This window comes from Zalophus californianus, chromosome 7 (assembly GCF_009762305.2).
Source record: "Zalophus californianus isolate mZalCal1 chromosome 7, mZalCal1.pri.v2, whole genome shotgun sequence".
NCBI classification, from domain to species: domain Eukaryota; kingdom Metazoa; phylum Chordata; class Mammalia; order Carnivora; family Otariidae; genus Zalophus; species Zalophus californianus.
In genome coordinates this window covers 26,887,493-26,901,723 of record NC_045601.1, presented here as the reverse complement: position 1 = coordinate 26,901,723, position 14,231 = coordinate 26,887,493, and the positions used below count along the sequence as shown (strand labels likewise).

At 42.5% G+C, this 14,231-nt stretch overlaps 1 protein-coding gene across 7 annotated transcripts in view; it reads left to right on the top strand.

The window, feature by feature from the left end:
• ARFGEF3 (ARFGEF family member 3) overlaps positions 1-14,231 on the top strand; it is a 183,966-nt gene that overhangs the window by 136,954 nt on the left and 32,781 nt on the right. For all 7 annotated transcript variants that reach the window (XM_027602312.2, XM_027602309.2, XM_027602311.2 and 4 more), the window contains 4 exons: positions 855-1,034; positions 6,894-7,038; positions 8,570-8,692; positions 13,064-13,167. In XM_027602312.2, coding sequence (XP_027458113.1) covers positions 855-1,034; positions 6,894-7,038; positions 8,570-8,692; positions 13,064-13,167 — 552 coding nt within the window. The remainder of the gene's footprint in view (positions 1-854; positions 1,035-6,893; positions 7,039-8,569; positions 8,693-13,063; positions 13,168-14,231) is intronic.

The following is a 14,231-nucleotide window of genomic DNA, read 5'->3' as shown; positions in this document are numbered from 1 at the left end:
AACATAAAACAACAACCATTTATTTAGCTCCTGATTCTGTGGGTCAGAAATCTGAGCTGGGTTGAACCAGGCTTGGCTGAGCTCAGCTTGCCTCACTTGTGCACCTGGGGTCAGCTGGTTCATGACAGCCTTGATTAGGAGGGCTGGACACAGGGGCCTCTCCCCATGGTCTCTCCGCCTTCAGCAGACTAGCTCTGGCTCATTCACATGGAATTCTTAGGGTTTCCAAGGAAAGCAAGAGGGCAAACCCCAAATCAGAGCTACTTTCCAATTCTCTACTGATACAATGTTTGGTATTATTCCATTGTCCAAAGCAGATCACACATCCAAGCCCAGCGTCAACGTGAGAGAGGGCTCCTCGAGGGCATGCATACAAAGATGTGAGCCAATTAGATCATCTCTGGGGCAACTGGCCCACTTCCTTGAGGGACAGGTGACACATCTGATCATATTCAGAACATGGCTAAAATGAGACCATAGGCAGGTCCCAGACTAGGTTCCGGTGTCTTTATAGTCCATGTGTTCTTTACCACCCAAGAAAACTGTCATGTTACAAGAAAAAAAAGAAAAGAAAAGAAAAGAAATTACTAGAAACTCTTATTTTTCCAGAAATATTAAAGTGAAACTGGAGTTGTGTGTGATCTTTGGTTAAATTATTAAAAATTCAACTTTAGTGTGCTGTTCATCTATACTTATCCCTTGGAGATTTTTTTTTAATTAAAATTTTTTTTTTTTTTACTTCAACGGAATTGCTGCTTCTACCTCCCCACACGAAATGGGTTAGGAACTTAAGAGACCGTTTTCTTACTTGTGTAAAGTCCTGATGGTGTTCTACTCTCCCCTGAATTTTGCAGGCTGCCTGCCATAAGGAAAGGCATGTGTCTCAGAAGGCCGTTTCCTTCATCCATGATATACTGACAGAGGTTCTCACTGACTGGAATGAGCCGCCTCATTTTCACTTTAATGAAGCACTTTTCCGACCTTTTGAGCGTATCATGCAGCTGGAGTTGTGTGATGAGGATGTCCAAGACCAGGTCAGTGTGCCGTGGGAGTCAGCATCACCAACGTCTCAGGCAGCCCTTCCTTAGTGTCCTGGCCAGTGCTGCCTTATGGCCTTTGCATATTTCGTCTTTCCAGTCATCCTTTCAGAATCTGTGACCAGAGGGTTAAGCAATTTAGCTGATACATGGTTAATGATTAGTGGAACTGGGGTTTGAACCTAGGCAATCTAGCTGTACCAGTCTATACTTAGACATACCTAGCCTAGACTCTTAATCACTACATTACCCTCTGCTGGGAGACAGATGGTAAGGAAATTAACTGTCCACTTCTTCTCCAGCATGATGGTGGGCTACGAACACAGATAGATCCTCCTCTCTCTCTCTCTAAAATCTACCAAAAAGGTTGAATAAAGGTTTAAAAATTCCTGGCGAGAAAGGTAATACTAAGATGTCCAAAACTAAGTAACAATGGGAAGCCAGAGCACTAAGTAGAGTCCTAAGCCTGGTTTTGCCGTGAGGGTATTTGCCATCAGGTGAAGCAGAGTCCTGCTTATCACATTCTTGAGGCCACAGGAACAGGAGATAAATCTCAAGGCAGACCGTGTAAGACTGGTGTTCACTCAGGCCAAAGTTGAATTAGAAATGAACCCAATACCACCCTCCTGAGGATAGTAGCAGCCTCTCTCTAACATCGGCTCTTGGTAGAGGTAAACAAACAAACAAACAAAACTCTACAGGATTTAAAATTACAAGCTAGCCCTTCTAGCAGGTCAGCTTATGAAATTACACCACCTTGGTAGTCTAAGAAGCTTTGTACAGGTATGGTACAAAAAAACCAACAGAAATTCCCCCAGAGGAACTCATTTCAACTCGAGCCATATAAGAATCCCACTAATAAAGTTCCCAGATATGTGAGTTCACAGTATTTCCAAAATATTACAAAACACACAGGGAAACAAGGCAATAGTCAGAGTAAGCTGCTGAAACAACAGATGGCACAGTCAGGACTGAAGAGAATTGAAGTGTTGGTATCCTTCCCGCAAAATATTAAATAGGAATGTCATATTTTAATGAAACAAAAGAAAGCCATGAAAATATGAGTTAATGCCTAAAGACTAAGTTGGAGGATTTCAATCATAGTGAACTAAGTAGTTCAGATCAACTTTCCACAGGGAACAACCAGGAAAAGTTGGATTAAAAAAATGTTTTTAATCACTGGAAGGTATTGGAACACAACAAGGCAGTGAGTAACTATGAGGCCAATATCTAGGAGAAAGAGAATAGCCAGAGGCTGTGCCTGGTGTTGGAGGCTACTTTTCCTAAAAATGGAATCAACTAATTTCAGAAAAGGAAGTTGGAAGATTGAGAAACTAACCAAAACTGGAATCTGGGACCCACCAAGTCTGGTAACTTCCTGACATCTTGGTACAGAGCCATGACGAGAAAGGGACATATTAGGAGGCAGAGTGAAACTTAAACTAGTCATAACAGGAAATAATCCCCAACTTCAAATCATCCCAATCTCTACCATGAGATTAGACAATTTGCTAGTTCTAGTGCCTGCCATAGCACAAAACGGCCCTCTGGCAGAAGATGACATCATCCCGAGGATTCAGATTATTTCTTGATTTACATGTGTGGTGTCTACATACAATCAAAAGTAATCAGACTCATTAGGAAATAACATGTCACTGACAACAAAAAGAAAAACAATAAAAATAGGCACACACACACACACACACACCTATATATGCACATGCTCAGCGAGGGATCCAGAGTTATCAGAGATAGACTGTAAAATAACTGTGCTTAAATGTGTTCAGAAAGATTTAGAACAGAAGGGATTTGGGCTATGGTGGCATGAAAAAGTTAATGAAGCTTCCTCACAAAAATCAAGTATTAAAGAGGACAAATTTGTCAAAAGCAACAGTTTCAGGTTTCTGGAAATTGACCAAGGACAGACAACAAATTGAGTAGCATTCATGCTTAGAAATACTTCTTGCTAGAACTTTGGTTAAGAACAGTGGAAGTCTTAACACCCAGCATAACACCCTCCAGTTCCATCCACGTCATTGCAAATGGCAAGATCTCATTCCTTTTGATGGCTGCATAATATTCCATTGTTATGCTGAGTGAAATAAGTCAATCAGAGAAAGACATGTATCATATGACCTCACTGATATGAGGAATTCTTAATCTCAGGAAACAAACTGAGGGTTGCTGGAGTGGTGGGGGGTGGGAGGGATGGGGTAGCTGGGTGATAGACATTGGGGAGGGTATGTGCTATGGTGAGTGCTGTGAATTGTGCAAGACTGTTGAATCACAGATCTGGACCTCTGAAACAAATAATGCAATATATTTTAAGAAAAAAAAAGATAGCAGGAGGGGAAGAAAGAAGGGGGGGAATTGGAGGGGGAGACGAACCATGAGAGACGATGGACTCTGAGAAACAAACTGAGGGTTTTAGAGGGGAGGGGGGTGGGGGGGTGGGTTAGCCTGGTGATGGGTATTAAAGGGGGCACATACTGCATGGAGCACTGGGTGTCATACACAAACAATGAATCATGGAACACTACATCAAGAACTAATGATGTAATGTAGGGTGATTAACATAACAATAAAAATTTAAAGTTAAAAAAAAAAAAGAACAGTGGAAGTCTGTGACTTGCCCAAGACTGTCCCATCACCTTTACTATCAAGCTATTGGCAAGAATAGTGTGGAGCTAAGTTGGAAAATCAGCAGCTTTTCTACTATACGGGACAGATTTGACTTAAAGAAGACTTAGAGGGGCGCCTGGGTGGCTCAGTCGGTCAAGCGTCTGCCTTCAGCTCAGGTCATGATCCTGGGGTCCTGGGATCCAGCCCCACATCAGGCTCTGTGCTCAGCGGGGAATCTGCTTCTCCCTCTCTCACGACCGCTCCCCTTGCTTGTGCTCTTTCACTCTCTCAAATAAATGAATAAAATCTTTTAAAAATAAAATAAAGGAGACTTAGAAAAAAAGACCACTGGTTTGGCAACTAAAAGTGGCAAATTCATTAAAAGTGAACAGGGAAGGGCGCCTGGGTGGCTCAGTCGTTAAGCGTCTGCCTTCAGCTCAGGTCATGATCCCAGAGTCCTGGGATCGAGTCCCACATCGGGCTCCTTGCTCAGCGGGAAGTCTGGTTCTCCCTCTCCCACTCCCCCTGCTTGTGTCCCCTCTCTCGTTGTGTCTCTCTCTGTCGAATAAATAAATAAAATCTTAAAAAAAAAAAAGATTGGAGAGGATTGTTTGAACAGAAATAAAGCCTTAGAGACCTGTGATAAAATGTCAAGCTTACGTGTAATGGGAGTTTAGACAAAGATGAGAAACAGAAAGAATCAGAAAATATATTTAGAAAAATAATGGAACCCCAATTAGCATCAAAACAAAAATAGCCACAGTAGATGCATTATATAGTCAAACTGCTCAAAGACAAAAACGAAACCTCCAGAGCATCAAGAGAGAAACAGTTCATTACTACAATAGGATTAATTGCTGCTTTTCCAGATAGAATGAAGGCCAGAAGGCAATGCAATGACATATTGAAAGTGAATAATTTAGAATAATTTAACTACCCTTCAAAAATGAAGATGAAGTAAAAGCATTCTCAGATAAACAAAAATCAATAGAATTTCTTGCCAACAGACCTATCCTATAAGAAGTACTAAAGGAATTCCTTCAGACTAAAAGGAGATGAAACAACAGAGTAAGTCAGTTTCACAAGAAGAAATGGTGTCTGGGTAAATATAAAAAGATTGTGTATTTTTTTTCCCTTTTTATTTTAAAAAAACAATGTTTAAAGCACTAACTCTAACACTGTGTTTTTGGATTTATTAAATATAAAGATATAAATAACCATAGCAGAAAGAAGGGGGAGAAAATGAAACTATTTAGAAGCAAAGTTGCCATCTTTTGCTAGAATTAAATCATTATTAACTTGAATATTGTGATAAATCAAAGATGCATATTATAATCCCTAGGGCAAATTCCATGAGAATAACACATAAAATAAATTAAAAAGAGACAAAGGAATTAAAATGATACACTAAAAATATGTTTAACACAAAAGAAGGCAGTAAAGGAGGAACAGAGAAACAAAAAAAAACACATTATATGTGGAAAACAAATAGTAAAATGACAGATGTAAATAAGACCATATTAATAGTATTAAATATGTATTTGTGAAAAGATGCGCCACATCTTTAGTCATTAAGGAAATGCAAATCAAAACCACAATGAGATATCGCTTCAGACCAACTAGGATAACTTCAATAAAAAAAGATAAGTTTTGACGAGGATGTGGAGAAGTTGGAATTTCCCTATGCTACTGACAGGAAGGTTAAATGCACTGCCATGGAAAATAGTCTGGCAGTTCCTCAGAAGGTACATACCCAAGAAAAAGGAAAACATATATGCATACAAATCTAGACACAAACACTCAGAGCAGCATTATTCATAACAGCTAGAATGTTGGAAACAACCTAAATTCCATCTGCTGATAAATGGATAAATGTGGTATTTCCACACAATAAAATATTATTCAGCAATAAAAATCAGTACTGATTTGTGCTACAATATGAATGAACCTTGGAAACATTGCACTAAATGAAAAAAGCCAGTCACAGTTTATAGGATTTCATTTATGTAAAATGTCCATAATAAGCAAATCTATAGAGAGAAAAAGTAAGTTAGTGATTGCCTAGGGCAGAGAGTAGGGTTGTGTGGAGGGAATGACTGCTAGCACTTGCTGGCTTTGGGAGCACAGGCAGGTCATGAAACTGTTCTAAAATTAGATTAGTGATGGTTGCACAACTCTCTGAATATGCTAAAAAAACAACAAATTGTACAATATAAATGGGTAAATCTTATTGTATGGGATTTATATCTCAAAGATGTTAAACATGAATTGACTAAACTATCAGAAAGCAGAATTGTAAGGGTGGCTGTAACAATAAGATATTACAATATGCAGTCTACAAGAGACAGATTTTACATTCAAAGGCACAAAGAGATTGAAAGTAAAAGTACTGAGAATGATATGCTGTGCAAACAGTAACCACAAAAGAGCTAGGGAGGCCGTATTAACATCAGGCAAAATGGACACCAATATGGTAAATATTACTAGAAATCATCTTTGAGCCCTTGGGTTAGACAAAGATTTCTTAGGAATGACACAAACATGATCCATAAAAAGAGAAATTGATGAATTAGGCTTCATCAGAATTAAAAACTCGTTCTTCAAAAGGCACCATTAAAAAAATAAAAAGACAAAGTCAAAGTTGTAAAAAAAATATAAATCATGTATCTGAGGAAAGACTTGAACCTAGAATGTGTAAAGAACTCCAACAACTCATTAATAAAAAGACAATAATGAGGGGCTCCTGGGTGGCGCAGTCAGTTAAGCATCCAACTCTTGGTTTTGGCTCAGGTCATGATCTTGAGGTCCTGAGATTGAGCCCCATGTTGGACTCCGCGCTCAGCGTGGAGTCTGCTTGAGATTCTCTCCCTCTCCTTATGCCCCTCCCCACCTACGTTCACATTCTCTCTCTCTAAAATAGATAAATCTTTCTTTTAAAAAAGACAATAATGAGAAGACAAAAACCAAGTTTTTAAAAAACAGCAAAACATTTGCAGATGGCAAATCAGGTGAAAAGTTGCTCAACAACATTAGTCATTAGCAAAATGCAAATTAATGCGATATGGCTACTTATTTAGAAGGGTTTTGAGTGGGTTTGGCTGAACTCTGTTTTTTTTTTTTTTCACTGAAATTAACCCAGAAATAGGAAGCAGAGAAGTATATCACCCTTCCCAGAAATTTTCCTGCTTCTTTTTAGGGAAAGGTTTTAAGTGCCATCTCCTTTGCCTCTGCCAGGTTGTCACATCCATTGGCGAGCTAGTTGAAGTTTGTTCCACGCAAATCCAGTCAGGATGGAGGCCCTTGTTCAGTGCGCTGGAAACTGTGCACAGTGGGAACAAGTCTGAGGTGAAGGAGTATCTGGTTGGTGATTATTCCATGGGTAAGAACATGTGTTGATTTTATATCCTGAAACTTCACTGAATGCATTTATTCGTTATAAAGTTTTGGGTGATGTCTTTAGATTTTCTAAGTAAAATAGATCATGTGATCTACAAAGAGGCAATTTTACTCCTTCTTTTCTGATTTGGATGTGTTTTATTTTATTTTTTTTCCCTGCCTAGTTGCTCTGGGGAGTATTTCCAGTACTATGTTAAATATGGGTGGTGAGAGGGAAGAATGTGTAGATGATTTTTGTCATAAAGTATGAATTCTTGATGCCAATTTTCATGCTATCAAAAGAAACTGAACAACAGGGAAGGCTATTATTCAGCCATGTTTTCTTGGCGGGAAATGATCTGGTGTAGCAGAGACACACATTCTGAGTTCTCTTGGCGGACCAAGAACCCTGAGCGTTATCAGGCCCTGCTCTTACTGACAGATTAGACAAAATGCTGACACTTCTGTTGTTTCAGTTATATATATCTGTGTTGAGTTAATACCTAAAGCCACAAAGGAAAACTTTATTGGCTTATGCATAAGAAGCAGAAAAGCATCATAACACAGTTGAACCCCAGTTAGGAAAATTGGGGTTAGCTGGAAATGAATGGGGACCCATAAAGCATGTCCAGAGACCCACCAGGGAACTCACAGGACCCAGCATACAGGTATGCTAAGTCTTATTGCATGGTTCAGATTTATTACATGGTTCACCACTAAGATTATCATGGCAACATAGTAAGGACAAGTCAGATTCTAAGGGCAGAAGACACAGAATCAGGGCTAATCCCTGTGCAGGCTTCCATGTGCTCTCAGCCTCCCCTGAGGGTCCCACAGAGCATACTCTGATCCAGGAGTGAAAAATGCAGCAACATGAGTATGATGTTTCTCCCCAGCAAAGCCCATTGGAGACCCAACTAAGAGCCGGCCACGTAGGTATCCTCTGCCTAGCACCTACCAAAATCTCAGACTCCCCAAAGGAAAGCACGTGTTCAGAATAACCCATGTTGTTTGCATAACCTAGGCACAGTGAATCACTCTTCATCAGTTAACTGTTGCCTGGGAATATTCTGAGAGCCAAGTTCCCAGATGTCGGCCAAGGGCTGATCTCTTAAGCAGGCCTTTCTAAGGCAATCTCGAGCCTGTTAACTCTCTTCTGCACAGTTATGAAGCAATTAGTATATGCCATCAGGGCTTATCTAAACCTTCCCTTCCCTATAATTATGTGTTCAGAATCCCAGAGGCCTGCATGTTTCAATACCCTGGAGACCCATCCATTACCGCAGCGCTGCATTCAGCGGGCTTTGCCCTCATCTCTCTCTGGAGCTCTTTTCGCATTTGTAACCTTCCTGCAGCTCCCCCTTCAGGCAAAGCTGAGGACAGCATTGCAGCCCCGCCCCCGTCCCGTCAAAAGGCCAGGGATTTCCTCCAGTAGTAGGTCTTTTCCCAAAACCCCATGGAAGGTGCTGGGAGTATGGGCAACCTGAAGGGTAGAGACTTGATGTTCTTAAAATTCTACAACCTTCCTCCCTTAGGAAAAGGCCAGGCTCCAGTGTTTGATGTATTTGAAGCGTTTCTCAATACCGACAACATCCAGGTCTTTGCTAATGCAGCCACAAGTTACATCATGTGCCTTATGAAGTTTGTCAAAGGACTGGGTGAGTGGAGTCTTCTTTTCATCCCTCGTGACAGCCGGGGGCCCTCTCCTAGATGACTTTGTGTGGAAAGCCCTGGAGACAGGCCCATTGCCCGCCTGGAGCAAGGAAGCCAGTCACCCGGGCTTTAAGCAGATGGCAGTGTGTGTTGTGTATTCAGAAGCAGAAAGCTTACTGTAAAAGCAGCTTGGATTCTGTCCAGGGTTGCTATTTTTCATCATGTGCCTGGAATACTCTTGTAATGTAGCATATTTTCAATCTATATGTTACTTTACTCCAACTTCATTTTGAATCTTAAAATATTCAGCATTATTTTCGATAATCGCCCCTATGCAGGAGCCGCTGTAGTCGGTGTCACATAATTAGCAGCCTGAGCTGGAGTTTCCCGCTCCTCCTAAACAAAAATTAAGGATGCCTCCCCCTGGGCCTTATTAGTTGTAACATTTCTTTGGAGGGTAAAAGTCCCCCTTCTTCGAGGCCTTGTGTGTTTCACAGACTACCAAGCTGATTTTCCACTTAATTTAGCAATGCTTGAACAAAGTAGAGTCTTGCTATACAACATGACCTGCTGTAGCAGATTTTTTATAGAGCACAAGTTTATCTGGGGTGAAATGGAAGGGAGGGCAGTTAGTGAAACCAAAAATTTTAGAAGCCACTTAAGTCTTAAAGTTTTGAGAACCTCACCATGGAGTGCTCTTAGACCCTGAGGCTAAGAACAATTGGAAGAAGGACAATATATGGTTCATAATTTTTTTTTAAGTTTTGCTAAATAATCAACAGTTCATTTGCAGAAAAAGACCGGACACAAAGAAGCTAGATGACTTCATTCACGTTCCCCTTTTTGGGGAGCAGGAGCAAAATGCAAGTTTCAGGATAGAGGCAACAAGTGTGATCTGTACACCATGGTTGTTCTAGTCTATCACTTATTCCATGTGCCCCATTCTGTTGTCATGTACACCCCGGGAAACGGAGGACTGAGCGGAAGGACAACCATGGCCACTTGCTAATCAATTTTACAAACTAGGCTTCGGAGGAAGATTTCTTGTGAACAACATCAGATTTTATTTATTTTTTTAACTCTGCTCTACATTAAATAGAAACCAAAAAATTTAGTATCTCCATCATAAGAAGACCTTAAAGTATGATCTTTGTGTCAGGTAGTAGAAAATTCAGTTCTTGTATAGGAAAAGCTCACTCCTGGGTATCTCCTTTCTTCTTCCCCAGCCGCCACACTCATAGTCCTCTGACACTGGATGGTGGGGGGGGGGGTCTCACACCGTGCAGTATTCTGCGACACCAGCTGGGTGTCCCATAACTCAATTCAATTCTGACACTCCCTGGAGTTAGCTCAGACTCTACAGCTTAGCGGCTCAGTCCCACAAGACTGCCCCCTCCACTTCACATGCCAAAACAAAGGTAGGTCCCCAGTTTACCCACAACTCTGACATGGCTACACTTCGGAGGTTCCATGACCCCCACCCGTTGGATTTGGTTAGTTGTTGGAACAACTCACAGAACTCAGGGGACATGTTTACCAGTTTCTTATATAATGAAGGATATAAGGGATACAAATGAACAGCCAGATAGAGATACATTGGGCGAGGTCCATAGGGTCCCAAACACAGGAGCTTTTGTCCCCATGGAGTGGGGGCGTGCCACCCTCCCAGCATGGAGTTGTGTTCACCAACCCAGAAGCTCTCTGCACCCCGTACTTTTGGAATTTTTATGGAGGCTTCATCATGTGGGCAGGATAGATCTTTAACTCTGTTTCTAGGCACTTTCCCTTAGGACACGGATAGGGGCTGAACACTTCAAGCTTCTAGTCGTGGCTTGGTCTTTCTGGTGACCAGTCCACATCCAACAGCCCACCACGTGTTGCCTTGATTAGAAGACCCTCCTATCATCCAGGAAATCCCAAGGATTTAGGAGCTCTGTGTCAGGAATTGGAGTCAAAGACCAAACATTAGAAGGCAAGATGCTTCTAGTACTCTTATTGCTTGGGAAATTACAAGGGTTTTAGAAGCTCTGTGCCAGGAACCGGGAGCAGAGACCAGTATATGCGTTTGCTATTGTGTCACAGCCTTATATTTCATTTCAGAATCATTACTGGCATTCTCTCATTCAGTGAACTGTTGAGTGCCTGCCATGTGGGTACGGCAGCCTGCAGGTACTCTGAAGGTAAAAAGATGAATAAAACACGCTTCCTGCCTATGAGAGGCTCACAGCCTCTTCTCAGAAACACACATAAATCAATAATTACAATTCAGTAAGATGAATACTTCCGTGGAGGCTAGTAAAAAGAAAAAAAAAAAAAAAAGACATTTAAGCAGAAATAAAGAAGCAGCTGAGAGAGATGTTTGATAGTGGGGGCCGGTGCAGGCTTCAAAGAGGAAGTGACATTTGAACTTTGTGGAGTAAGCTATAGGTTTGCTTTTCTAAAAACAGGGTACATTGGAGGTACCCACAAAGTGAGTGATGATTTGGAAAGAAAGGAAGGGGGCAGTTGGGAAGGGTTCTGTGTGCCACATCAAGGATCTAGAATGTGTGGGGAAGGACGCTAAGAGTGGTACAGTCACATGCAGTGTTAGAAACTGAACTCTGGCAGCCTCGTGTCCCCATACATGGCGATGGGGGGCTGTAGGCAGAGAGAGAGTAGAGAGGGTGGGATTGGCTCCGGCTCGTGGTGGAGGTGGGATCTGTGGGGCTTGGCACTGCTCCAGTGGGGGCTAGGCGAGGAGGAACTGAGCATGGCTCCCTGCTCCCCCTACAAGGACTGGTGTTACCCAGAAATAAGGCGTTCAAAAGGAGAGCAGGTTAGGTGTGGAGGAGAGGAAAAAGTAATGAATTCTATCTTTGGACATTTGGATAGGTTGAGCTTCTGTGAAATTCCATTCAAGTGGAGGTGCCTAGGAGCAAGTTACAAATTTGAGATTTTATCTTAGGGAGGGAGTTGGAGGCAGCAAATAGAGAGGCAGAATAATCGGTATGCACATGGAGGATGGTTTTTTCTGTGAATTATAAGGTGGAGTTACTTGTATGGGGCGTGGAGTCTGTGGGAACTGTTGAGTCCCAGTAGCCATGCTGGCTGTGTCCCGCCCCGGCCCCCAGGGGGCGCCATTTGTATAGACTTTGATGTGTAACGCAGCAGCCTTGGTTTAAAAAAACAAAAAAGAAAAAAAACTGGGATGCTCACTTTGACCAACAGGCTAAGAAATGAATTTATTTTTAATTCCCACCTGGTTATTTCAACATGAATTTGACCTGGTCTGTGTTTTTATATTGTAAAATATGTTAATCCAGACCAGGAGCTGGCAAACAATGGCCTGCAGGCCAGATCCAACCCATTGGTAGTTTTTATAAATAAAGTTTATTGGAACACAGCCATGGTCATTTGTCTATAACTAGTTTCGGGTTACAACGGTAGATTTGAGAAGCTGTAACAAAAACAGGGTGACCCGCAAAGCCTAAAGTATTTACTGTCTGGCCCTGTACACAAGAAGTTTGCCAATCCCTGATCTGAAATACAAATGTTTATCTTTTCTTTCTTAAGGAGAAATATGCCTCTCTGTCTGAATTTTAACTAATGCCTAGTAATTAGGTCTGTTTACCCACAGGGGAGGGTGCCTAGTGGCTACGACTGTAGACAATTAGAAACAATTACAGTACCATGGAATGATTTTATTAAAAGTACAGGAATAGATTCATTACATGAGAAGAAAAATGGTAATCCTCAACTACTATTTACCTATAGAAAATCGAGATGCCCTCTACAGACCTGCGAAATCTCTAGATATGTACCACAAAAAAATAGAAATCATTTCAATTCAATTCCGTAGTCTCCATCCCCAAGCCCCAGATGTTTAGACTCTACCCAGGGGCTTTATTTATCATCACCATTTAGTGCAGAGCACTGGCAGCAAAAGGGTCCTTTTCCAGAGAGAGGCCTAGTGCTTCATTCCAGCCCAGTGCATGGCTTGTTGCCAGGATCGTCCTTGCTCATCTAGCTTCAAAGTCACACCATCCGCAGCAGGGGCGCGATGAAGGGAGTTACGGTGTGCCCAGGTCCAAAAGAATACCAGCCAGCCACTGAAGGAATTGTGGTAGAATACGGGAAAAGTGTGGTTTAGTGAAAAGGGGAGTTACAAAATGGGATAATCCCAACAAAATAAGATGCACGGTATGATTCCCAACTGTATTTAACATGTACACATGCATATGGGAAAAAATGACTGAAAGGATTCTTCTCGGGGTTGCAAAGTTTGGGGTCATTTTTTTTTCTATTTTAGTCAACATTTAATGAATGAATGCTGTGTGAATAAATAGGTCTTCCATTGAAGGGGAACGCAAGAGTAATTTTGTCTGTCTGTCTTCCAGGGGAGGTGGACTGTAAGGAAATAGGAGACTGTATCCCGGGACCCGGAGCCACGGCCCCAGACCTGTGCCTCCCGGCCCTGGATTACCTCAGGCGCTGCTCTCAGGTACCCTGAGCTCCAGGCCCTGAAACCCGCCTCGGATGATGCTCGCAAAATGGGCACGGATGTCTTTTGTCGAAGCCCAAGAGAAACACTTTCTGCTGACTCTGAGGAGATTGGGGGCTTAGATCTGGAGTAGGAATTTTTGTCCCCACCCCTTCCGTGAAGGAGAGAAAGAAAGGAACAAACATGTGCTAGAACACACAATTAAATTGAAATCTCTGAAACTTCTCACGTATACTCCGACACGGGAACTGCCATAATCTCTCTATTTGTGTCAGGCTGTAGGGAGAGGGGTCATGAGGCCCTGGACGTCTTCGTGATAGGACGTGGACGGTGGGGATGCCACCATCGAAGAGAGACAAAAACAAAAGAGGGGCACATTCAGTCAAGATCCGGTGAAGAAAGGCCATGAAACCACACTTATCGAAGGGAACAGCAACCTTCGTTGTGCTAAATCCAGTAATTGCCATTATCCCGAGAGGATGCTCCCTCCTGAAGCCCTTTCTCCCCCAGGCTTCAGTAATGCTCTCAGGAGTTGCCCTCCTATCCGTGCAGGTCATGTCCCCAGGCCTCTTCCTGTCTGTGGAAGCTCCCCCTCGGTGATAGCAGCGCTAGTGTGAAATCCCAGGGCTTTAGAAAGGATAACCCAGCCCCAGCTTCTTCCCCCCAGCTGCCTCCATTAGGCCCCACATGACGGGACCCCAGCTCCCTTGCCACCCTCAGATCCTTCCCTCTCACTCTGTGTTCCAACCGCACCGACTTTCTTCCCCCTCAGATACATGGCGCCTTACTGCTCAGGGCCTTTGCTGTTCCCTCTGCCCGGAATGTCCTCTCCCCGCATCTCCTTGCGACATTCCTTATCTTCCTGGATCTCATCTGAAACATCACCTCCTCAGAGAGACCAGAGCTTAAGTATCTACCAGCTCACAGCCAACGCTCCCACATACCCTGGTCACTCTGGTATCACCTAATTTTTTCTATAGCCTTTATGTCCAAAATTTTATTTATTCTTTGTGAAAGGATCATCGTAAGACCCCCGCAGACAGGACTTTTGTCTGCCGCACCCA